Genomic DNA, 27593 nt, shown 5'->3' with positions numbered 1-27593 from the left:
GCCCCCTCCAGGAAATGACGCCAATGTTCGAACGCTAGTTTTATTGCCAGTAGTTCTCTATCTCCGATGTCATAATTCCGTTCAGAGGCAGAGAATTTCTTAGAAAAGAAGGCACAGGGATGCGTACCCTCCTCGAACTCCTGAGAAAGTACTGCACCCACCCCCACCGAGGAGGCATCCACCTCCACTCGGAAGGCCAACCTCTCATCCGGCTGTCTCAAAATGGGAGCGGAGGAGAATCGCTTCTTCAATTCTTCAAACGCGGCTAGCGCCTCTGGCGACCACTTAGCACAGTCAGCCCCCTTCTTAGTCAAGTCCGAGATGGGTTTCACAACCTCAGAAAATCCCTTAATAAACTGGCGATAATAGTTGGAGAATCCCAAGAACCGTTGGACCGCCTTTAGGTTCTCAGGTCGCGGCCACTCCAAGACTGCCCTGACCTTCTCAGGATCCATCTCGAACCCCTTGTCCGATAGGATATAGCCAAGGAAACATAATTTATTGACCGCGAACACACATTTCTCCAGCTTAGCACTTAATTGGTTAACCCTCAGGAGATTTAAAACCTCTCTCACTCTCTCCCAATGAGTCTCCAAATCCGGGGTGTAAATGAGTATATCGTCCAGATAGACCACAACCCCCCTCCCTATGACGGCACTTAGTACATCATTAATAAAATTCTGAAAAAACGCGGGCGCATTGGTTAGACCGAAAGGCATCACCAGATTCTCAAAGTGTCCTAGGGGTGTGTTAAACGCTGTTTTCCACTCATCCCCCTTCTTGATTCTCAGCAAGTTATACGCCCCACGTAAATCTATTTTACTAAACCAGCGAGCTCCCGTAATCTGGCTGAAAAGATCCGAGATCAACGGGATGGGATAGGGATTCCGCACCGTGATTTTATTAATCTCCCTAAAATCCAAACAAGGGCGCAACCCTCCATCTTTCTTCTTTACAAAGAAAAACCCCACTGCTACTGGGGACTTAGATGGGCGAATATGCCCCACCTCTAGACTCCCCTCAATATACTCTTTGAGCGCCTCCCTCTCCGGAATAGTGAGATTGTACAACCTTGTCTTGGGTAACACTGCATTAGGTATAAATTTAATCGAGCAATCATAGGTGCGATGTGGTGGTAATGTCTTGGCTGCCCTTTCCTCAAAGACCTCCCTGAACTCACATATTTCTTGAGGCAAATTGTCTATAGACAAAGACATCACGGATATGGGCAGACATCGACCATTACACCCATGCCCCCAAGAAACTACTGTCTCGGTCTCCCAGTTGATAATAGGGTTATGCTGCTTCAGCCAGGGCCACTCCAACACTACTTGTGCTGGTAATTTAGACAACAAGAACAAGTCAATCTCTTCCCTGTGGCCACCTACAATAAACTCCAGACCCTCCACCTGTTTGGAGATGACAGATTGCTGTAGAGGGGTCTTATCAATAGCCCACACCGGTATCTGAGACTTCAAGACCAAAGGACTCACCCTTAGTTGCTCGCAAAACTCTGAGTCAATAAGGTTGACTGCCGAACCACAATCAACCAAAATCCGGCACTTCTGCCCATTTACCCATCCATCAAGGGTCAACCCGGCAGTCTGAGTACAGGAAATATGCACACCTCCCTCCATAGTAGGTTTTCTCCCCTTACTCTCAATAGACCTGGGGTTATTACCCTCCTTGGCGAACCATTCTCTGGAGGGGCACACCCTTGCTAAATGTCCCATACCTCCACACACAAAACAGCGTACTGTGCGGGACCCTTCACTCTTGGGTCTAGCACTTCGCACAGTGGCCCCAATCTGCATGGGTTGGTCCCCCGGGTCCTCTCCAAAAACAGAGAATTGAGGAGGGCTAACCCCCCCAGGACTCTTGTCTCCACGCTCCCGGAGGCGCCGTCCAACTCTAATTGCCAGCTGCATGGCCTCATCTAGATCTCCAGGAACAGGGTGAGAAACTAGATGATCTTTAACCTGGTCCGAGAGCCCTGTCTCAAACTGACTAAGTAGAGCGGGGTCATTCCAGTGTACTTCTGCTGCCCACCTACGAAACTCTGTGCAATATTTCTCTATAGCGTGATCCCCTTGCACCACACGTCGTAGGTTATACTCAGCCGTGCGTACCCTGTCTGGGTCGTCATACAGTAACCCCATTGTGGAGAAAAACGCCTCTACAGTTAGTAAGCAAGCTGAGTCGGCTGGTAACGAATGTGCCCAGATGAGGGGATCATCTCTCAATAAAGTAATAATAATCCCAACTCTCTGTACCTCAGAACCGGAGGAAAACGGCCGTAGCCGGAAATACAAAAGACAGTCCTTTTGAAATCGGAAAAAATCTGACCTCTTACCTCGGAAGGGTTCAGGTAAGCTGACTTTTGGCTCCAGAGGCCGACCCACAGGGGCGCTACTCACCTGCCTCTGTATGCCCTCCACCTGAGAGGCTGTGTGTTGAGCCAACTGCTGTACTTGAGATACGCCAGAAGCTTGGATGGCATCCATTCGTAGCTTGATCCCCTCCATCTCAGTGGAGATCTGCTGCACCGCCTGGTACAACTGTTTCAGGTCCGTCATAATGCAAACGAACCTTTCCCTTTTTTTTTTTTTTTTTTTTTTTTTTTTACCGGGCTGAGTGTACTGTTATGTCAGTCCAGGTAGCTGCAACGGGGCTAAGGGATTGCAGTAGGGAATCTCGCCCTGCACTACTCCCACTAGCTAACCCGGTCCCTGCCTCACGGGTGTAGGTCGGCTGTTCTCAGGCTAAACCTGACCCCGACAGCTCCTCTCTCACTGACACCGTAGGCCTAGAGGGAAGTGGGAGAAGGAATGCCCTATAAGATCTCTAAGGACTGGAGACTAAAGGGGGTCACCCCTAACGAACAAGTGAAGCTGCTACTGACAGGGACTGACAAGGGTGTGCGCTGACTAACAACACAAGCAGCACACAGGAAACATGTAGGAAAGGAATTCCCCAAACCCATATGGGAAGGAACCGTACACTAGGAAACAAACACAGGGAAACTGAGTAGAAATCAAAGGATAAGGCAATTCACTCACACAGTCAATTATACACGGAGGGAGGATTGGTGAACACAGAAGGGAAAACACACAAACCAACTTGTTCACCCAAAACCTCCCAAAAACCAACCACGGAACTTCCTCTATCCAAGATAACCACCTACTCCTCCTGCTAAGGCCTAGCTCTGTAAAAGCGACACTCAGCACAGAACCATGGGAGGCATGGGTTTAAATACAGAGTAGAGACCACTCCTCCCAGGTGCAAATGGGAGGACAGACTAATGAACCAGGAAATCAAGCTGCCTACCAACAGTGCGTGCGAGCAAGTCAGAAGGTGTGCACCAATACCCACGACACAAAATACTCCTAACAGAAATGGCTGTTGCAAACACCAAAATATTTAGAACAAAAAATGATTAAGATTAATAGGGGTGCCCAAACTTTTTCATAGGACTGTATATATATATATATAATATTATTATATATGTAGTGAAACAATCATAAAACTAAGCTTTTGTTTGTTTTACAAGCAGTCCAACTCTGCATCAAGATCTGCAAACTTGAAATCAGAGAAAAAATCTTTACATGTAAGTATTTTTTTCTTGCTAGTGAGATAAATTCCTTTATGTAGACTATCCAATACTTTAGTATTTAAAGCGGTTGTTCCATCTTAAGAATTTTATCTTTACTGGTAGCTTATGTAAATTGAAGACTTTTCCTTAATATATTGCTTGAGAAATGCTGCTTTGTTTTCCTGCTATGCAGCGCCGCACCTCCCATGAGGCGACCTGAAGCGACCGCTTCAGGCGGCGCTATGCCAGGGCCCCGGGGAGGGCGGCAATTTTGCTTACCTAAGCCAGTCCAGAACAAGCTGTCCTGGACTGGCTTAGCGTCACCGTCACCGAGCGGTGGATTGGGGAGGCCCTGTGGACGCAGCGCTGCTCCAGCAGCCTCCCCTCACGCTGAGGTAGAGCAGGTCCTCTCCGTGCCTGCTCTCTGCCTGCTAACGCCGCTCCACCATGCCCCTTCGCTCCGCCTTTCTGTCATCCGCCTCGGGCTGCGAAAAAGGCAGGTTCACCCCTGCTGCTATGTAAACTTATTCCTCCCATTGTTTACACTGTTTTGCTATAACCATGGACCAGTGTGATAGGACAAGTGATGTAATTTACTCAGTGCCGACAGGGCAATCTGTTCAGATAATTGCAGTTTGCTGATAAAGCCAAGTCTGTTATCTCTCTGTGTAAACATATAGATAACACAGAGTCTGTTCTGTACAATAATCTGCATAGTATATGATCTGCAGAAGTGTTGTGTGTCCATTCAGCAGGAGGGGGAGGGAGAGAAATACAGGAAATGAGAAGAAGACACTGCACACAGCCTGGCTGAAAGGCTGAGATGGGAGAACCACTTTAGCTGCTTATATCTAATCCTTATCATCTTATTGCCACAAATGACTGAAGCAGTGCCTGAGAGGATCAGGGATCCACAGACAGATCCTTGTGTCATGAACCTGCTCTGTAAGGTATCATGAGTTCAGTAAATCCATGTGCAAAGAGCCTACACTGTGGCACAGGAATAAAGCTTCTGGTTGAGAATACCTAGTTAATATACAGCATGAATTTTAGTTTTCAATGCCAATGTAGTTCACATTTTGCAGTATATAACAGTATGTGATGAATCACTTATACTTACTGCCTCCATTTTAGAATAATCCATAATAATGACCATATTGACACACACATCTAAGCTTATATTGTTGACAATTTGCTAGATTTGACCTATTTAAAGAAAAATTTACTATACGGCATCTAATACGTACAACTTATTATGTACCATATATACTCGAGTATAAGCCGACTTTTTTTAGCACAGTTTTTTTGCTGAAAAAGCCCCCCTCAGCTTATACTCGAGGCAGGGTCCACAGAGCACAGAGACCTGCAAGGACCTGCATAAATTAAATGAAGGGGTGGGGTCCTTTATTGCTACTGCTCTGTGATTGGTTTGTCATGTAGGTTACGTGACTGTGATGTCATCAAAGGTCCTATAGCTACTAGAGTATAACATCTGCAGATAAGTCAGTGTCCATTTTGTGCAGGATTCATTGTGTCTTATAGAAGATGTCTGTCATATCAAGGAGAGGAAGCTACAGTAAAGTGAAAGTAAAACACACAGGTACCTGCTGGGATTACTATTCCTAGTAATGTCAGGCATTTTGGATTATTAATTTAGTGTCAGTAACTCCATGTGCCTCACATTAATAGCAGTTAACCCCATCATGTCCCTCATATTAACCCCTGTGTGTCCCATATAAGGGTTACCAATATGTGAAACACATGGGGGTACTAATAAAGGACTTTAATTATTACCTCCATATGTCCCACATATCAGTAACTCTTATGTGAGGCACACAGGGGATTAATTTGAGGGACATGATGGGGTTAACTGCTATTACTATGATCCCCATGGAGTTACTAAGCTGCAATGCACATGACCAGACTTTTTATCTGCAATGGTGGATTCCCCCCCCCCCCCTAGGTTTATACTCGAGTCAATAAATTATTCCCAGTTTTTTTGTGGTAAAATTAGGGGCCTCGGCTTATATTAGTGTCGTCTTATACTCAAGTGTATGTGGTATATACTTAACCAGTTAAGAGACTAAATTGATCAGCATAATAACTTTTACTAAAATCAACAATAATTTGCAAGGGCATGTTCACACTAGTTTTTTAGTGGTACACGTAGCTTAACCACTTCCGGACCGCCCATAGACTATATATGTCCGGGAAGTGGTTGTCTTGTTCTGACAGGACGTACCTGTATGTCCAGTCAGAACACAGCAGCTGCACGGAGATCGTGCAGCTGCTTTCAATGGGAGCCAGCTGTAACTTCAGCCGGAGCTCCCAGAGAGATGGCAGGGAAGATTTATTACCTCCCCTGCTATCTCGATCGCTGTGTATACAGTGCTCAATGAGCGCTGTATACACAGCTATGGACGCTGCCATAATTCAGCTGCCCTCTGACCCGGCGGACACGTGATCCGCCGGGAGCAGAGTCTTGCAAAAGCTGCTGCGTCCTACAGGACCCCAGATCAGCTCAGTAAGTTGTATATACAGTGTGCAGGAGGCTGGATTTCTCCTGCAACTGGGGTTAAATGTAGCAGCCCCAGTTATAGGAGAAATCAGCCTCAAGTACAAAAAAATAAGTGATCAGATGTCCCCAAAGGTCTCTTATCACCTTATGGGGACACAATCTAGAAAAAAATTAAAAAAATAAAAATATAATAAAAAACTTTCAAAAAATGTAAATAAAATAATAATAAAAAATAAATAAATAATACGCTAATAAAATGCCGTTATTAAAGGTTATGGCCCCACCCCCGACGACACCATACAAAATAAAAATTACCGTAATGGAGAGGAAAAACTATATTATAAAGTTTTTCAGTGACACTTTGTGGTATTATTATTATAAATAATAAATTGAAAACCAGAAACAATTTCCCTCCTATTATGTTTATATTTTCATGGATACAAAAAAATTAAAACACATTTGAAAATAAAAATAACATAAAAATAAAGCCGTATGTGTCCCCGAAAAAAGACACAAAAATTAGTTGACCGAGACATACGAGAAAAATTTTACTGATCTCAAAACCTCACATACAAAATAAACCTAAAATGGACCACAAATTGGCCCGGTACTGAAGTGGTTAAATAGCAAGGTCAAAAAGTTGGTCATTATAGAATAGTAGAGCGATCCTATTTATTTTTCGTGAGACAATCTTCTGCTGAAGGGCATATGTTTGGAGTTATCAAAAAACAGATGTTGTGTACATGCCTTTGACTAGTATGAGACTAGGGATGGAGGGACAATGAATGACTTCATTTGAGTCCTTGTGACATGCACTTGCTTTTCACCCTGTATAACAAAATTTTCCATTTTGTATTGTAAACTCTGCAGATAAAATATATCTATAAATACTAGTATCTCTCTCTATTTATCTGAACCTTTTTGTGATTGATGTACCTTTGTTCACCTACATACTACTTGCATTTACCTGGTATCTAAGTATCTGATACTTTTCCATTATAAATGTGTAACTTATAGCACAGATTTACAATAAAGCCATTATACCATCACTGACTTTACAAAAGGACCCTACCTGCGGCAGCTTTCGGATGTCAAAGTACATTTCCTTTTGGTGTTTATCGATATATCATTAAGGCAAACATTTTCTGATGTTTCATAGACATCAGTTTGATTTTCTGTGGAATATCAATGGTCATGAAAGTAAGAAAATATAGCATTTATCACCTCTTTACTTTATAGATGCCAAGGCCTCCTCTGAAGTCGGCTGGGCGTGAAACCAAATATGTGAGTAGATTAAACGTAGAATAGACACTGATTTACAACTATTGTTGTGCAGTCATCACACAGATATCCATGTATGTATCTATATACCTAACAATCCAGAACTGCACCATATGACAAAAGAAGAAATATTGTTACAAGTCACAACATAATGGCAACTAAATGTCAATGAACTTTGATTCCATGTGCCACAGTAAGTTTCACGTGGCTAGGAGGCTTCTCAACTAAACTTCAGAAATGTCCTAGTTGCATTGACCAAATATTACCCATGGAACACAAAACCTTTACTTTTTCACGTGGAAATCCTGGACTGTTGTTTGTTTCTTGCTTATATGCTGCATTTGCTACTCATTTGCTTCTAGCAGCAGCAAAGATAACATTTTATACAGATCAAGGCTTATCCTTAGCTTCTCTGCAGCAGTTGTATAGCTGCCAAAGCCAAACACATTGTGGCTCTTATCTGTGGCAGAAACAAAGGACCGGATTTGTTAAACTTTAATCTGCTTCTGACTGAAAATGTTGAGAAACAGCAAAGATCCTTTTCCTTGGCCAACAAACTACAACTCACCCTGCAGAGAAACCAACAAACCCTCAAACAGCTCCATTGAAGAAAAAAATAATAATTTTACAGGACTGGGAATCAGGCAATAATATTTTTAAAGTCTTTAGTGCAAGAATTGTAAAAACATTAAACATTAATAAAAAAAAACAATAGATTTTATGTACACCATAATAGTGACATTACAAGGTATTACAAATCCTGTAGAAATCAAGCCATGTGGATATGTCAACATAAAAATAATAACAAGATATTGATTTTAGAATATCAAGATAAAAAAAAATTGCACACAGTTATATCACAGCACAGGAATAATGCACACAGGGATTTCATAGTGCAGGGATAATGCACTCAGTGATATTTCAGTACTAGGATAGTACATACAATGATATCACAGCATATGGATAATACACATAGTGCATAATGTACAAAGTACAGAGATAATATACACAGTGACGTCACAGCACAGTGATAATGTTATGTCTGCTACACTGGTATTTCCACCCAGGATTTTATAAAGTACCAAAAGAAAAGCTGTTTTATTCTGTGTTTTAAAGGGGCTCTATCATTGGGAAAAGTCATTTTTAACTAATCACATACTTGCATAGCCTTTAGAAAGGCTATTCCACGCCTACCTTTTGTATGTAAAAATAGCCTCAGTGGTTTTTGAATGAGCCCACTTTTATTCATATGCTAATTAGCCTTTTGTGCACCCTGGAAGTCTCATCGTGCACTCCACTCTCTATTCTTTCCTATGTATGTATACAGCACAGGCTGCTGCTGATGACTTCCTGCTTCCCGTTTGCACACACAGATAGGAGAGAATAGCAGAGAGGAGGCTGCTGGGAACTTCCTGCGCTAGCTGGAGGCTAATTAGCATATGAATAAAAGCAGGCTCATTCAAAAGTCCAAAGAACAAAGAATTCCAGCACTATCCGAAGTCTTAAAATGTCCAAATCTTTATTCTCAATCCATTAAAAATTATTCTGGAAACCACATAGGGTACAAACATCAACGGCTACGCGTTTCGGGACACGTAGCCGTACATAATGTACAAAGTACAGAGATAATATCCCTGTGTGCATTATTCCTGTGCTGTGATATAACTGTGTGCAATTTTTTTTTATCTTGATATTCTAAAATCAATATCTTGTTATTATTTTTATGTTGACATATCCACATGGCTTGATTTCTACAGGATTTGTAATACCTTGTAATGTCACTATTATGGTGTACATAAAATCTATTGTTTTTTTTATTAATGTTTAATGTTTTACAATTCTTGCACTAAAGACTTTAAATATTATTGCCTGATTCCCAGTCCTGTAAAATTATTATTTTTTCTTCAATGGAGCTGTTTGAGGGTTTGTTGGTTTCTCTGCAGGGTGAGTTGTAGTTTGTTGGCCAAGGAAAAGGATCTTTGCTGTTTCTCAACATTTTCAGTCAGAAGCAGATTAAAGTTTAACAAATCCGGTCCTTTGTTTGTACCCTATGTGGTTTCCAGAATAATTTTTAATGGATTGAGAATAAAGATTTGAACATTTTAAGACTTCGGATAGTGCTGGAATTCTTTGTTCTTTGAAATCGTGTAGCCGGTTGGGTCCGCTGGTATCCGTGCACACCGAGATTGGATTACAGACAATGAATGGGGTGAGCTGAAAATACTTACCTGTTTTTGTATTCATTCAAAAGTCACTGAGGCAATCTACATACAAAAAAGTACGTGTGAAATGATAATAATATTGGTTTCTCAGTGTTGCTCTATAAGAGGCCAACTTCTTTAAGATTCTAAACTTTAATATACTTGTAATATACTTTCTTTATTTTTGTTTACATTTTGTTAAATATTAATATTGCACAATATTCTTCCTTGTATAAGCAACACATTTCAGGTTGAAGCTATTTAACACACTGATAAGGAATAGTAATTAACTTAGCTCATATATATCTTCCTGTTACTGGAATTTACTGAAATGAATTACTTCTGGAATTAATAGTTAGATGTTTTCATATAATTAAGCTTCAGCAATATTCACATAGCAATATCTTGCTATGACAGTGCCCCCGAAAAACACCAAGGTTAATGAAATGTACATAGTGGACAATTTAATTAACAGAACTTTTAGCCAACAAGTTGAAAAGAGAAATTCTCTGAATATGCAACACTTTAAGTATATGATGTTTGTTAATTGATTTATTGCAATCTCTGTCACTTAAGATACATTTACTCCATTTAGAAATGTGGAGTGCTCTAGACATGTCAAGACAGATCTATTCATCATTAATTTCAGGGACTCGAAATCATACAGTGGTGATATACAGTATATACAAATGTGTCCTTCCTCATCTTTACTTTTGGCTCAGCATATTGCAAGCTATGTGGCATGAGATGACCAGCTTTAAAGAGGACCTTTCATGTCCTTGGGCACATGCGGTGTAATACGCCGCTAGAAAGTCAACAGTGCGCTGAATTCAGCGCACTATTGTCTTTCCCATTCTGTGCTCCCGCTGAAGAGCTATCGGTGCCATTACTATCAGTCTATCAGGAATGCCCCTCCTCACAGTAGAGCCTATTGCGCTGTACTGTCAGAGTGTGTGTTCCTTACCACCCAGCCATGATGCTGAGTGGTGAGGAACACCTCCCCTACTCCTGACAGTACTTGTCCATAGAGTACTGGGGGAGGGGCATTCTCAGCTATCACTATAGGGAGAATAAAGCTGGAAGCAATAGGTTGTTGGAACTCCCCATGTCTGTGACCATTATGCCAAATAACAATCCTCAATAGTCAAACATAAGAACTGACATCATGCAGGAGGCCTGTCGAGGATAGTGGCCTGCACCATACAACACAAAGGAGCCCAGGAAAGGTGAATAAAAGTGTGTAATAATAGCAGTTACATTCAGGGTCAAACAAGTTTTGTCCAAAACAAAACTATAAGGCGAACCACAAGAAAACTCAAGGTTGACCTATGCTAAGGGTAGGTCACCCATGTCATTTGCCTGTAAACTCCTTTTAATTTTATATATTTTATGCATACATTTCCTTGTTACTATGGATCAGTGTGGTAATATGATGTCACTAGACAGACCCACTTGTACAGAAATATCTAATCTGAGTCACGCGACCTGTACTCTGAAATTCAGTATAGTACAGGAGAGAGGGAGTGGGTAGACCTGCTAGTAAGAGAAGAAAGACATTTCTGTGCTCTGATAAAAATATATTGATTTATGCTGATTTATGCAAAAGTTTATTGAGCCTGCCAATTTAACTATCCCTATGGCGTCCAGCAGTATTCCATTATGTTGTCTGTCATTTGATGGACAAAAATGTTCTGTATGTTCAGTAGAATCTGCGATGATCTTCACCCAAACTGAACTTCCAACACAGATATAAACATAGCTTAATTTGACAATTTTTTCTCCCATTTACAGATACCTTCCCCCTTTTGTTCTTGGACGTTATAGCCACTATGTTCTGTATGTTGGGAAGAATACAAATATTTTGGCTATGAGGATTATACTGGGCTATTAAGTTTATTTGTTAAAGTAATTATACTAAATTATAAGAGAGAAAAATAAAGGAAGTTTGCAGTTTTTAAAATTGTTGCTATTTTTTCCATAAATAAAGCTGAAAAGAATTATTTAGGCCTGGCCCAATATAGCGCAAACACCGCAAATTTGTCACAGTGGAAACGCAATGGCAGTACCTGCAAAATGAATGGGATTCTGGCTAATCCCATCCACACATTGCAGAAAAATATCTGCAGTGAACATGCTGCGATTTCAGTAACCGTTGCAGCATGTCAATAGTATCTACTAGAGATGAGCGAACAGTAAAATGTTCGCTATTCGATATTCGTTTCGAGTAGCCACTCAATATTCGACTACTCGAATCGAATATCGAATCCTATTATAGTCTATGGGGGGGAAATGCTTGTTTCAGGGGTAGGCAACATTCGAGCAAATTACACTTACCAAGTCCACGAGTGAGGGTCGGGCTGGATCCTCCGAGAAGTCTTCGCCGCGCAGCGTTCCCGTGGCGTCTTCCGGCTCTGAATTCTGTATAGCATTCGGCCAATCAATGCTGGTTCTGCATCGAACTTTTCTATTCAAATAGCGAGTGGTGCTCGATCGGGTACGAGTATTTTGAATACCGTAATATTCGATCGAATACCTACTCGATCGAATACTACTCGCTCATCTCTAGTATCTACAGAAACTCTGTGGGCTTTCTGTGAAAAGTGCTGTAGGAAAAACCACATATGCAAAAAAAAGAAAAATAGCTATGACAACGTCTAAAACAAAAAAATATTTATGTTTAGAATATGTTATTCAAATAGGTAGAATTGCACTATGGACATTTGGACGTGTGAAGTTTTTGGTCCTGAAAGGGTTATAAAAAAAATATATAGCAATTTTGTTAAAAATTGGTGTAGTATTATGCGTGTTTGTAATTGTATGTAATTGTATGTAATTGTATGTAATTTTTATTGGTTCTGTAAAAATAATCATGCATTTACTTTACGAAACTTTTATTTTTCAACCACAGGCCACACTCCAGACTCTTGTAAATACAAAAGCAATGGATCCTCAAGTGAGTACTTATTCTTACAAAATTTGCTTCTTTTCCACTTCACAAATAATAAAATAAAATGATTGATATAATCTTATTACAATTCATAATACAGACTAAACCACTCAATTACAACATTACCGGGTAGAATTCAGCAAAAATAGAAATACATGGCCTTTGCTAAATGTAAATTGTGCTGAATGATATGAAATTCAATTTTAATATTCAATTTTAAGATTTAATATGTTTTTGTGTTATGTACAGGAGTGTTGTAAAAAAGAAAAGAAGTTTCTTATACAAAAAGTTAGTTGAAAGGTTTTTTGTTTTTTTTTTTAAATGTAGATTGTGAGCCCCATATAGGAATCACAATGTACATTTTTTTTTCTTTTAATTTAAGTATATTTTTGTGGAATGGGATGAAATCCATGCATACACGGGGAGAACATACAAACTCCTTGCAGATGTAGTTCCTGGTGGGATTTGAACCCAGGACTCCAGCGCTGCAAGGCTGCAGTGCTAACCACTGTTGCCCCCGGATGAAAGCTTTATGCTGTGGACAACACTTTTTCACAATAAACATTATTCTTTTATCTTAATTGTCTTTTTACCAATAACATTTATTTTCATATGTGTGCGCACATGATAAAAAAAAATAATAGATTGAGAATTTTTTTTAAAGCGGTAACTAGATATTACGGTCAATATTCAGTCTAGAAACAAAAAAGTTGGCCACATAAGTAGCAGTAAGCTGAAGAATTTTGGCACCACCACTATAAATTAGATGGCTCCTTCTGCTTACAACTCTGACTGATGCATAATGTTCTGAAGAGGAGGCTAGCTGGTAGAGCTGATTAGTATGGGGTCCATGTGTCGGAGCCCCTGATCTGATACTGATGATAGCTTCTCCCTAAAAAAATAAAATTTGGTTTTAACATACGGTGCATGTAAAAATTACTATTTGACCGCATGTTACTATTTCATAGTGTATCAGTACATGTAGAAGTGAAAAAACATGTCGAAGCAGGAGCATATGAGCATTGAAAATGGTACAATGTGCACTCAACAAGAACATATGACATGGCAGAAACTAGAGTCTCTTGTACTAGCAAGTAATGAGAGCTATAGAGGAGTTTTCAAGGGGTTAGGGGATTATTCAATAAGGGCGGAGTCTGGGTCTGGTTTGCTAGTGCCCAAAGGTAGACAGAACAACATCAAGGGGGTATTCACACGGAGTAAAGTGGCGCTGATTCTGCCACGATAACTAGCGGCATAATCAGTGCTGATTATATATAGATAGATAGATAGATAGATAGATAGATAGATAGATAGATAGATAGATATACTGTATATTGGAATACAGGAATAGAATATCAGGAATACTTTAAAAATATAAGGGTTTATTTTTAAGAATTAACAAAAAGTGAATTAACAAAAGAGATTTGTCCATTCCTGAGTTTTCATGTATTATTGGGCTACTCAGAGAAAAAAAAAATAAAGAGACATTGAGTGCACTACCGTGTAGTACCGTCAGGTATAGTGAAGGAAAAAAAAGGTGTATTGGTAGATGGAAATTTGGACCAAATCGTCTCTCATAGAGATGAGAGAGTAGTACTCGATCGAGTAGGTATTCGATCGAATACTACGGTATTCGAAATACTCGTACTCGATCGAGTACCACTCGTTGTTCGAATGTAAAAGTTCGATGCAGAACCAGCATTGATTGGCCGAATGCTATACAGTCGGCCAATCAACACTGGTTCTTCTCCTACCTTTAGAAGTCTTCTCCATGCAGCTTCCCCGCGGCGTCTTCCGGCTCTTCATTCACTCTGCCAGGCATCGGGCCTGGGCAGAGCCGACTGCGCATGTCCGCTTGTAGTGCGGACATGCGCAGTCGGCTCTGCCCAGGCCCGATGCCTGGCAGAGTGAATTCAGAGCTGGAAGACACCGCGCGGAAGCTGCATGGAGAAGACTGCTTGGAGGATCCAGCCCAACCCTCACTCGTGGACTTGGTAAGTATAATTTGATCGAACGTTACCTACCCCTGAAACGAGCATTTTCCCCCCATAGACTATAATAGGGTTCAATATTCGATTTGAGTAGTTGAATATTGAGGGGCTATTCGAAACGAATATCGAACCTCGAACATTTTACTTTTCGCTCATCTCTAGTGCTGATAAAAAGACCCCCATTGATTTCAATGTGTTCCGCGCGTTAAACGGAACCCATTGAAGTCAATGGGATTCTTTATGAGTGCTGATTCTGCTGCAAGTTATCGTGGCAGAATCAGTGCCACTTTACTCCATGTGAATGCCCCCCAAGAGTGGAAGTAGAAGGTAAAATGATAACTGGGGAGAGCCTCTAGAAAACAGCAGTAAAGTCAGAGGAATACTGGAATGTGTCTCATAGTTACCAAACCTTTCAGGTTTGACTAGAATGTGGATTCAATTCAGCCATCATACCCTTCATACATTAAAGAAACAGTATTGTTAGGATCCATTAAGGGATAGTAAATTATAAGGATACTTTTATGGAAAACTGTCCCCCTCCCCCTTCAACCAGAGCTGAAAGTCATTGCAAAGAGTGTCTCATGGTCTAATGAAATTGATGGCACAGATAACGGCTTCTATAGAAAGGCAGAGTGCTTTGGATCCAAATGCTGATATCAGCCATGTGATCCGAGGATGGAACCATCCTGAAACCACTAGGTAGAGCATTTAAAAACCCTTGTAGGAAATAAGTAAAATAAATTCCCTGGAGAGCCCTTTTAGGGGGCATTCACACGGAGTAAAGTGGCGCTGATTCTGCCACAATAACTTGCAGCAGAATCAGCGCTGATAAAAAGCCTCCCATTGATGTCAATGTGTTCTGTGCATTAAACGGAACCCATTGAAGTCAATGGGAGTCTTTATAACAGCGCTGACTCTGCCGTGAGTTATTGTGGCAGAATCAGTGCCACTTTTCTCCATGTGAATGCCCCCTTAAGTTGCCACATCTAGCTATCTAGCTGATCCCTGGATTAAAGTAGTTAGATCTATAATGATCAGCTGATTGCTAGGGCAGCTTCATTCTAAATTTCACAAGAGTTTATTACAAATGCATTCCTGCAGCATATTACAATCTCGTTCACGCATGCGTTCGTGTTTCTGTTCTTGGGGTCTGCTTGGGAACCCCATGAACGGAAGGCGCAGGTGTGAATCTAGCCTTAGTCTGACTGTAGGTCTAATGACGCAAACACACATTATCATATGGATATTTAATGCTGTTAGTTCAGGTCATTAGACCCATGGCTGTAATAAGGAAGCCACTGCGCACTGATAATGCTCTTCGGTAAACCTTGTTTAAAGGGGCTCTACCGTTGGAAAAAGTCCTTTTTAACTAATCACATCCTTGCATAGCCTTTAGAAAGGCTATTCCACACCTACCTTTTGAATGTAAATTGACTCAGTAGATTTTGAATAAGTCCGTTTTTATTCATATGCTAATTAGCTTCTCTGTGCACCCCGGGTCTCCTGGTGCACTGTCTTCTGTATATACAGCACAGGCTGCTGCTGACTCCTCCTCCCTGCTCCATACACAGAACACAGCAGGGAGAGGAGAGCTGGCTGACAACTTCCCGTGCAGAGCCTAATTAGCATATGAATAAAAATGGACTTATTCAAACATTACTGAGGCAATTTACATACTAAAGGTAGGTGTGGAATAGACTTTCTAAAGGCTATGCAAGGATGTGATTAGTTAAAAATGACTTTTTCCAATGAGAGAGCCCCTTTAAGAGTTGTCCAGTTGGGGAAACCTCTTTAAAATCTCACTTCAAAAATCATAAACCCTTTTAGTGCAGGACATATTAGTGGACATTAGTAAAATGACAAATCTGCAACAGTGCTATACTTAAAGAAAATGAATATTTGAATGTCAAAAAAGTATTATATTACTTTGCATTATTATTCTGTTGAGTGCTGTGTTGCAAATGGAAATAAATGTTATGACTTAAAATTATTGAAGCTGCAATAACTATGAAGCTGAATGGAATGCCAAAATTACTTTTCTATTGTCAATTGTTATGGCAGAATTTGGATCTCATGTATCTGGCCATATTACTTCATCGTACTGCTTCTCATGAAGTTCCTTTAGTTCTGTAGAAAGGGAACGCTGTTACCTTTATGGCAAATTTGGAATTGGATGGACATTTCAATTATGTTTTGTTCCTTTATTTATTTATTTATTTATTTATTTTATTTTATTTTTTTTAAAGATGACAAAGCCAGGAGTTATCCGACCAATGGCAGCAAAAGAACACAAGCACGGAAAATTTTATCCAAATCTGTTCCAACAATTCTCCATGCCTCCTTACAAAAGAGAATAGCCCTACCTTCAGGTAAGTTTAAATTTTGTTGTCTCAATATTAATTGTTTATATTAAAGGCAGCAAGTATATTTATTCATCTACAATTTTATGAAATGAGCCCATACAGCTTTCAAGTTAGTCTTGCACACAGATTCTTCACATCATTGGGGTCCAATAGGTTGGTTTTCATGGCAGTTCATATTCTAGGTGAAACGGTTCTGCACAAAGGAAGGACTTTTTTCTGCCAGTTTTAAAATAAATGGACACCTGATGGACCCCCATTATAGTCAATGGAGTCTGCAGAGATCCGTGTAACTGCTATTACATGGATAAGCCAATGCTAGGGTGAACCTAGCATAAGAAAAATGTTCAACATTTCAAAAGGTTAAATATTTTTTTGATTGTAGAGGACCAAACCACTCCTCATCATGAAAGGGTTCATTCACAGTCCAAGGATGACAGCATTCCCTTCCTACTCACCATTTTTCAATTTTCAATTTTTCCTCTAGCCTTCAAAAGGCCATAGCTTATTATATCTTCTATTCAAATAGAAATATTAGAGATTTTTTTTTTTGTTGAAAAACTGTACTTTATAATGGTACCATTCAATATTCAGTGTGATGGACTGGGAAGATGGAAAAAAAATTCAGGCTGGGGTAGAGTTAGAGAAAAACTGCACTTGCACTACATCCTTAAGGGTTCTATTTTTAAATTGTAAACAGAGCAGCCACAATGACAAGTTACCAGTATTATGCTGGTTGATTGAAATATGTTGATACCAAATTTATGTAGTTTTTATTTCATTTTCTCACCAAAAACCTATAACTTTTAGGCAAAAAATTTCTTGGAATTTACTAATTGTAACACCTGTAAGTTATTGTGACATCTGTAATTTTTTTATATTCATATATATGGAGTTGCATAAGGCGTTCTTTTTTTTTTTGCAGGGTCAGATGTGCATTTTAGTTATACGGGAATGTGTGGCGGATATTGGTTAAATGGTTAAAGACGACATTTCATGGCCTCTAACATAGGAAATATTTTATGTTCCCCCAAAGATTTATACTCTGGAAAAGAAAAAGTTAAAATAGTAAAGAGTTAAAGAAATAATAGACCAAAAAATCAGGTTTACTTGTCTGCAAGGACAGTAACTTTTAACTCCATCATTCCCAGAGCACACAGCCTTGTGGAAACTCCAAACATAAACTCAACATTTTTAACATCTTCTGAAACAAAACAACCCTTTTAAATCTACTCTAAAAAGCTTGTGGAGCTGTAAGTATCGTTTTGGTATATGCCCAAATTTCCAATTATTATATGTTGTCATATGCGAATTTGTTTCATTTTAAATTAGCAAATGTAAGTTTGCATTGACATCTGCTGCAGACTCTGTCAAAAGGTCCAGACTTCTGTGATTTTCTTTTTGTGCTTCCATGACGGAGTGTAAAAATGAAAATCTGCAGTGCAGAGATTAAGAGAATTCCCTTATATTCATATGACAATGAAAATCAATTGTGTGACGGTTGTCATGTTAACAGCTGTCACTAGGCCACCTTATTTTTACTGTCTGTGAATAGGGACTATTCATATGACTGATTTTGATGGTCTGTTGTGATGAACCTTCAAAATATAGGCATGCTTTATTTTTGTTAATTTTCTTGGATCCAGGGCCACACGGTGGCTCAGTGGTTAGCACTGCAGTCTTGCAGAGCTGGGTCCTGGTCCTGGTCCGCCAAGGGCAAAAATACATCTGCAAGGAGTTTGTATGTTCTCCCTGTATTTGCATGGATGTCCATCCCATGTTCCAAAAAGACATACTGATAGGGGGAAAAAATGTACATTGTGAGCCCTTTTTTATTTTTTCATGGATCCATCCATACAAAGGAATGTATGAGGGATCCTTGAAAACAAGTGCCTCTTGGGTATAAAACAGCCCATTTTTACTCACAGTTGTGTGAATGTCACATTAGAGATACAAGTTTCTGAAAAAAATGCTAAGTCTGTACCACATATTCCACCCATTGCATCCTGGAAGAAACCACCATAGGCCGTGCTGCCTATTATTGCTTAATTTTTTTTTTGTGGTTTTGTCCTGGCGCAAAATATTGAAAACCAATCCTGCGTACTTTACATTATATTCCTTTACACAACAATAGATTGAGATGAAATAAATGTTACATTTTACCATTATACATTTACAAATGGTTTAAAGTATGCTCTTAGCTCATTTAAATTCCCAGGATGGCCAAAGTACTTGACATCCTTTATTTTATATAATAATATTAAATATAAATTATTTCAGTGCTTGCTCAACTGGATTTAACATGCATTTTGATTAAATCAATACTGAAAATATTGGATTTAACACATAAAAGTGAATATGACTGGTAGATGAATTCTAAGTACTATGTAATACAGCACTTCTAAAGATTAAATTAAGGTTTTGTTAATGGAAATTTGTCGCAACCTAAGGGTGACTCAATCCTATTATGGTTCCATCTAGTTGCAGTAGGCGTTCCATTAAAACGTCTCATATTTAATTGCTTCAGTTTTTTTATGTGACGTTAATGAAAAAGTTATCACCTAATACTACTTTACAAAAAAAATCTATAAAAGGAGAAATTTCCGGTTAATATCTTAGTAAAGCGGTGAAAATCTAAGTGTAAATAACTTTAATATCTCTAATTGCTGCATTTAGAAACAATTTGTATCTTGAACTCTGTAGTTTATTTGTCTCCTCAATAACCTTTGTGTGCATCTTTGCAATTTGAATTACATCTTAAATCATCTTCATACACTATATTTGAGGCTGACTTACACCTGCTGATTGTGCATTTTCATCTGTGTATAATATAATTCTTTCAAAGTAAAGAGAAGAATGATCCGGGTTGCGATAATTTGTTCCCCATTTAGAATCATTGATTAATTAACTTATTAATTACACAGGGCAATGCATCTGCATGTTTTATTTCATATAATAGATGCATTCAAACAACAAGCTATGATTTGTTCGTTGGTCAGCTATAGTTGTCTGGTTATTCCCATCTTGGCAGTGATTTGCTGAGATGGGAATAATCCTTTAAGCTTGTGTACAAGACAAGATAGACTATTTTTAAGTACTATGCATTTCAGCACTGGTTGCGCCACTCTGGGGTTTTCTTGCTTACATTTTCATGCCTCAGCCATTGTTATAAAATTTAGCTACTGCGAGGAGAAGCGTTTCTGACAGTCTGTCACTGAAGAGCTACGGTACCGGCACCAATAGCTTTTCACCGGGAGCACAGAATGGGAAAGCTGATAACGCACTGAATTCAGCGCACTGTCAGCTTTCTAGCGGTGTATAAAATTGCATGTGCCCCAGATGATGAAAGGTCCTCTTTAAATATAAAAACTGGCCCCATCATGTGCAGGATGAAGCAATTCCCTCCCCATTGGTATCCCTTCTAATGTCTCTGTTGCAGCAAAGAGAGGGTATATATGTGTGAAATCATAAAGTCATATGCAATTTGCTGTAAGTAGTCACTGAGGGCTGAGGCAGCTTCAGCCTAGAAACAGTATCTACTTGACAATTACTCCTGCTGGGTGTGAATGACAGCTCCCTCCCAGTCATATTATAGGCATGACTGAAATACCTGAACTCAGTCAGTAGTTGGAACAAAAAGTCCACACACTTCTCACCATATAGTCTATACTAGCTTCTGCCCGCCACTTCATCTGCGTGGACTTCAAAATTGGGTCCAGAGAGAAATGAAAAATGTGTGAGTAATAAAAAAAATTAATGGGATAAAAAATTTCACCCGTCATATTGTTTGCACTATTCTCTCCATTTTTAGGAGCCTGTGGCTGTCGTAGTCAAGACTTGCATCATACTTCAATGCAGTGCGTTCAAAAACACTCCAAGTGTTTTGAGTGGATATTTGCCGCTGCTGTGCCACCCTTTGAGCAACAGCCCGTATCCGAGCTTCTGCTTCCTCGACAGTCTCAGCAGCTCTCTGGGATGCCATATACTCAGCAAATTGCTGCCGTCAATGGTTCACCTGCTCTGGCGTTTCAGCAGCTTTCAAGCTGGCCTGCCGCTGAACTTGTTCCTCGCACAGTGCCTGCGATTGTTCTGGCATCTCAGCAGCTCGCTGGGACGCCATATAATGAGCATGTTGTTGACGTCAATGATCCACCTGCTCCAGCATTTCGGCTGCTATAAGAGCCACTTGACGCCTAGCTTGCGCAATTCCCCTCAGCTCCACTTGAGGAGAACTCTGTTGACTTCTGGCTACCTTCATAGCTCTCTTTTTTTTTTAGAATTTTGCCACAAATTAAATTTTCATTTTCCCGCCATGTTTAAAATGGGGAAACTGCTAATTTGCGTTAAAGTGAAAACAACAAATGAAAAGTAAAACAAAATTCACTAACGAACACAAACTGATCAAAACACAAACAAAAAAATCTGAGTTGCTAAGCAACCAAAGAAACCAAAAGCAAGCAAACATGGCAAAGCAAGTAATAAATTCCGATTAACAAAGCAAAAGACTGTAATTAAAGAAAATGAAACAAAACCAAAACAACAATCCAGCGATTACCATATACCATATCAAATACCTAATCACTTAAACGCAAAACTGCAGCTATTTTTCTCTATTACAGCGCAAGCGATATGACGGGTGAAATTTATTATCCCATTAATTTTCTTTATTACAAATGTTTCATTTCTCTCTGGACCCAATGCTGAAGTCCACGCAGACAAAGCCACGGGCAGAAGCTAGTTCATGATATTAATAGGATAGCATAGTATTAACATAAATTGATAACAATCAATTTTAGAAAAGCTAAAGCTTGTATCTGGTTGCTTCAGGTATCTCTTCCACTTTTAATACATTTCTTCAATTATCACATTTGTTTATTCATATTGTTCAGAAATATGTGCTAATATTTCAAAGATAGAGTTTATTAAGGTTATGTACATGCTACGTATTTTATGTTTAAGTGTTGACAGAATAACTGTTAAGGTTTCTTGTAAATCTTTAACAGGGTTACAGTAAAGCATAAATTTAGTAAAATTCAGTATTTAAAGATCAAAGTCAATGCCCTTAGCTGTGTTGTAAAAGATTGTGCCAGTCAATGATTACAGAATTTGTACCTGAGAGATAGAATGCAAAGAATATTAATAAGGTTTAGAAATGCTTAGCAAAATAATACATTACATGTCCTTGTAGCATCATGAATTAATTTATATCCTAGGCATACATTGTAATATGCTCATAAAATGCAACTATTCAACAGTAGGATATTCTGTATTAGTAGAGGGGATCCTAAGCCAAGTTCTTTATTTCTTAGCAGTTATAAAGAGCATTTCTCATCCCTGTCCTATCCCGGATTACAGAGAGATTGATTTGAATAAACAATGTATAACACTTAAATTCACTGTGATGGCAAAACAGGAAAACTGAACACTTACTGCTGTGTTTCCCTACAAATTGTAACTAGTCGCTGGTTGTTAATGTTCTTTTGTTAAGAAATGTCCTAAGGCTTGGTACTAGAGATGAACGAGTACTGTTCGGATCAGCCGAACCGAACAGCACGCTCGCTTAGAAATGAATGGACGTAGCCGACACACGGGTGGTTAAGCGGCCGGCCGCCGTCAAAGTGGAAGTACCAGGTGCAGCCATTCATTTCTATGGAGCGTGCTGTTCGGATCAGCTGATCCGAACAGTACTCGCTCATCTCTACTTGGTACACATCTGCGCACAGGTTTCCGTAATGGGGGTTTGCTTGGGGAACCTAATCCACATAAAGAAGCAGTTAACTTAGGAAACCTGCAAACCCCATAGACTATAAAAGGGTCTGTGTGGTTTCCGTTCAGTTTCCAGCCAAAAAGGGCAGAATACCCACGTGGAGAGCCAACACAGATGTGAACTGAGCCTAACAAGCAATAATTGTCCAAAACTGACAACCCGTTCAATTTCTGAAAACTGATAACATTTGATAATATTAGATGTAGTGCTGCAAATATGTATACCTTGCTTGTATTGGGTTTTTTCTTTCTTGTCCTTTCTCTTTTACGTGACATCTGAACGACAGACTTCTTAAAGATGAGACCCGCAAATCAAAAATTGCCTCTACGATACAGGAGTTTGAGCAGAATCAGACTATGTTAAATGTAGCTACATATATATTATATCTGCACTACATATAAATATCAATATATCTCATTTAAATACATACAATTAACACAAGTGTATTCTATATATTTTAGCATATACAGTGTGCTTAATTTCTTATGTACGGAATTCTTTCTTTAGCAGGAAGCTAAAATCAAATCTTTTATCATCAGTTTGCAAGTGTCATCAGGATCTTTTATTATATTTCCTGCCCTCTCTATGTTGGTCAAAGATAAGAGTTTTCAATTTCTAAATCAAACTATATTTCACTTTTGTAACATGATCATATCATCTCTATGCATATGAAGTATTTGAAGTAAGGGAATGGTTGCCCTGGTTATCTGAATATATTTCCAAACATCTGATAAAATAGAGGGAGCTGAATATTTCAGGAGTTTCTAGCACTCAATAACTGATGATACTTGTATATATTAAGCCTAGTTTAAACTGACTTGGGGTCCATTCACATGGAGTAACGTGCCGCGTGATGTGGCACGTATATGGCGTGTGAGGCTGTGCGTGCCGTAAAAGCTCCCATTGATTTCAATGGGAGCCTGGATCGTATAGGCCGTGTTATTTTGCGGCCGTGATTTTCAAGAAACACAAAGTCCACGGAGGAAAACTCCACAAACTTTCTGTTGAAAGCACTGCGGGAAGAAACGCGATACTTTCCTGCTGCGGTTTTTCCCACAGCGCTGTATAGCTGCCAGTCGTCCCATCCGGCCTTAGCCTTATGGTGTTTTTTGGTTGTGTCCTTAATGTAAATAACTGTATAGTTTTTTTGCACACATGCCAGTGTATTTTTCAGCTCTTAGATGCATCTCCAATAAATTCAGCTTGATATGTAAATGCAGTACATACAGCATATATTCCCTGGAGGGTAGCATGTCAGCTGGTTTATGTGTTATATCACATATGAGCTGAGTGACACTGACTATACTGACTATGCAGCAGTGCATTACAATTGTGGACTGCAAATGAGTAACAAATTACAAAAGATGGTGGTAACAAGCACAGAATTAAGAATGCAGATGAGAAGAGATGGTGCCCTGCTTATCATCCTCTTCCATCTCCACAAGGAGGACAAAGCTGCTTATTAACTGATAGATGGCCCAGCCAAATATTTGAGTAAAGGATTACACCTCATAATATCTCCTCCCTCCACAAGCCTATCTAATCACAACACCAAGTTGCTTGAATGAGTGGATTGATTCCTGTGAAGCTCAACCTGTTGATACAGTACCAGATTCTGCTAGAACTGCATGCGGTGAGGAGAGACCTCTTTTGGCCCCCTTGGCTTAGCGACCAAGTTGCAGCTGAGACCACTGCATCCATTCTAGCCAATAAACTATTTGATGCACTTCAGTAGATGACCAGCAGCTGATATTAAAGTGGTTCTCTCATAATAATCCCACTGTCCCACATGGACAGGACCCCCTCTTCTGCAAATAGTACATAGCTGTTGCAAATTAAAGTTTTTACTCTGATAGGCTCAGATATTATATGGACAGTCCTTCTTTTGAATAACAGTCAGAAACAGCTTTTTTTGCAAAGGTGAAGGACATATGCAGCTATTACGATTAACATGTGGTAGTTCCTTAGGTAGGTAGGAGATCATGCATCACCACCTTTGTTCCACAAAAATGCCCCAAAGTGCACCATCTTTCATTGCAAGCCCTCCTCCTTTCACATGTTCTATCCTCCCGAAGAATTCTGAAGCCATCCAGGGAGATGCCTCTCTCTCCCCATGCTTCCTTAATTCGTGTGGGAAGGGGGGATGCTAACAAAGGCTGTAACAAAGCCTCCAGGAAAAGAAATTCCAGTAAGCCAACTGCAACCATCTTCCAAGGATAAACAATAGTTGCCAAAAAGATTTCCCTGAAAGAAGGAGCCCACAATTTCATGCTAGTTTCTCCTCCATGCTTTGTCTGCCTCTCATTATCTATGCTTCCCTTAGCTCATGAGGGAATGGTAACAAGGAATGAGGAATTACATGAGGAATACACATATTAACTTAAAGAGACATTTTCCTCTTGAAAGTGGCCAATACACAGATTTACGATTTGTGACCATTCTGTGTCTTGCAGGTTGAAACCAGAATGAGAAGAAATTAAGTCATCTGAACAAAGATATCTCTGAACATCACCATTATATGTTTTCATCATATTCAGCAACTTGCCCAAGAAGATGTATTAAAATGATCTTTTAATTTGGAATATAACATTGCTTGATGTGGCTTTTTAGTTATGTAAATTTGTGGAAATATATTCATATACGTATGTACTGTATGTCTGCACAAACAGAGTTTGTACTTATTTTGGCTTCATGTGCATGACTGTAGTGGTTTATACAGTCCAAAAATACTGATCTGCAATTTGCAAAAAAACATCTCAACATTGCATTAGCAAGCACTATGTTTCACTGTAATTAAAATATACCATGTTGTACGATAAGTCTGTAATTAGCGCTGTCTCAGTTTTTTTTAGTCTTGACTTAGCCATCTGTCATAACAAACATAAATATGTTTCTAACATTTTGAATTCAGATCATATTTTGCAGCTTGGCACCAAATCCTGATTAAAAAATATACAGTTATATCACCTACACAAGAACAATGGAGTATCAAAATCTCTATAAAGCCCAATAATCTTTGTTTACAGTTATTAAACACCTACAAAATATATGATCATCTAAAAAAAATCACTAGTGGTGATCACAAGCTGCCACAGGTCGGTGACAACTCATTCAGTCATCATATGACTATTGGCAGCTCAATCCCATTCAAGTGAATAGGACAGAGCTCAAATACCAAGCACAGTCCATAGCCTATTTACAGTGATGTGCTTGGTATTCAGTGAGAAAGGCTTCATGGCTCACTCATCTGTAAGGGTCCCAGGTGTCAGATCCCCCACCCCACATATTGAAGATCTACCCTAATGATCAGTCATTAATATGTAAGTCATACACAAACCCTTTAGGCTTACTTAGTGAACGAATTCCATCCATACATTGCAGAGAAATACCCGCAGTGGAAATGCTGCCATTTCCAAAACTGTTGTATTTTTGGTGACTTGTATATGGCTCTCATCCTAAGTCTTGTGTTCTTTAGTATTCACATTCATGGCTTAGGTTTCACTTGGTGCTTTGACTGCGCCACTCTTATTAACATCATGCACTTGTCTTTTGTGGCTACTGCTAGTGAGTTTTTGGATGATCATATGTATTGTGGTTGTTTTAATAATTGTAAATAAATGCACAGTTTTATGGAGATTTTGCTTTTTGATGGTATACAAATTGATTTGGACTTTATTCTGTATATTCAGAAATTGTCATTTCCATGTTATGGATAATAATACGATCTATAGTATTAAAGAAGCACTCCAGTGAACCTTTTTCCCTATTGTTTTGTATGTATTCTCCCAATATATAATTCAACCAGTAGTAATCTAGTTATTCCTTTCTATTTGAATACGTCTCTTCTGCTATATGTGACTCTCACTCAGACTTAAAATGTACATGGAATAATGGAAGAGCAAAAAAGAGACTTCCTCTATGAAGGACTGCACCATACAGGCTCTCCATAAGGGGCAACATAAACTTCAGCCACTAGGTACTGAAGATCGGACAGTTCTTTCCAAATAGCTATGGAGAAGGAGCTCAGTGGCCCCCTAAATATATGTTATAGTATTATTTAGGAGAATATAGATAGAATGATTATTACATTGCCCCCAGTTGGTGGATAAAGTATAGTCTTTAGGAGCCCATGTTGCTGCAATAATACATCATGGGATTGATAGCAGAGCAATGATAAGTATAAAAGTCAAAATGGAGTCATATCAAGAGCTGAGGACAAGATCGACTGTTGGAATATGAGGACAGTATGCATGAAAGAAGCCTGGAGAGTGACAGTCAGATAGCTGAGCGGGGATGGAAAGCAGGTTTTTGTTCCTCACCTTTTTTTTAAATTTGTATGAATGATATAATCCCGACATTTAAGAACTATGCCTGGAGAGTACAATTGTAATAATATTTCCATTTAGGAGAACATATTAAATTACTTTTTAAAAGGTCATGTTACATATTGTGTATTATTATGCTCATGTTCCATTTGTACATTATCAACCTTAAAACAATGTATTATTACAGTAATCTTAAATCCATCATCAGCACAGTTTCCGGTATGGTTACCTCTACATCAACTATGTTAACTAGCATGGCATGTGTCCTGGGTGCTGAGTGCCAGAGGTTGGTACCAACAAGTCATTCTGCGTTGGCCAGGATATTTAGATACAAGACTAGGGGAAAGGGTTGCCAACCTGATTTTTTCTGGAAAACAGCAACCATTATTTTTAGCATCCAAACATATTGGAAACCATAATGAACAATAATTAGTATGTGAAAATGTCTGTAGCTCAGAATACTGATATGAACACATTAGCAGAAATTACTTTGACTTGTAAAATGTTCATAATTACAGTCATAATAATCTGTGCAGGCTCTTCTAAATGAAAAAAATCACATCAGATTTGTTTTACTCACTCTAGAAAAAACTACCTTATTTTTACAGACT

General features: G+C 39.2%; 1 protein-coding gene across 4 annotated transcripts in view; it reads left to right on the top strand.

The window, feature by feature from the left end:
- The window catches only part of MLIP (muscular LMNA interacting protein), a 189333-nt gene extending 163857 nt beyond the window's left edge, over nucleotides 1-25476 (top strand). For 2 of the 4 annotated variants that reach the window (XM_075268378.1, XM_075268375.1), the window contains exons 9-13: nucleotides 3551-3607; nucleotides 7350-7394; nucleotides 12501-12545; nucleotides 16777-16899; nucleotides 25111-25476. In XM_075268378.1, coding sequence (XP_075124479.1) covers nucleotides 3551-3607; nucleotides 7350-7394; nucleotides 12501-12545; nucleotides 16777-16887 — 258 coding nt within the window. In that variant the 3' untranslated portion in view covers nucleotides 16888-16899; nucleotides 25111-25476. Of the gene's footprint in view, nucleotides 1-3550; nucleotides 3608-7349; nucleotides 7395-12500; nucleotides 12546-16776; nucleotides 16900-17815; nucleotides 18144-25110 lie in introns of all 4 variants that reach the window. The other 2 variants (XR_012715333.1, XM_075268376.1) reach the window with 2 other exon arrangements.
- The last annotated feature ends 2117 nt before the right edge of the window (nucleotides 25477-27593 follow it).

The sequence above is a fragment of the Leptodactylus fuscus genome, chromosome 3, assembly GCF_031893055.1.
Source record: "Leptodactylus fuscus isolate aLepFus1 chromosome 3, aLepFus1.hap2, whole genome shotgun sequence".
NCBI lineage: Eukaryota > Metazoa > Chordata > Amphibia > Anura > Leptodactylidae > Leptodactylus > Leptodactylus fuscus.
Note: the sequence above shows the minus strand (reverse complement) of the source record. Positions and strands in the feature narration are given on the sequence as shown.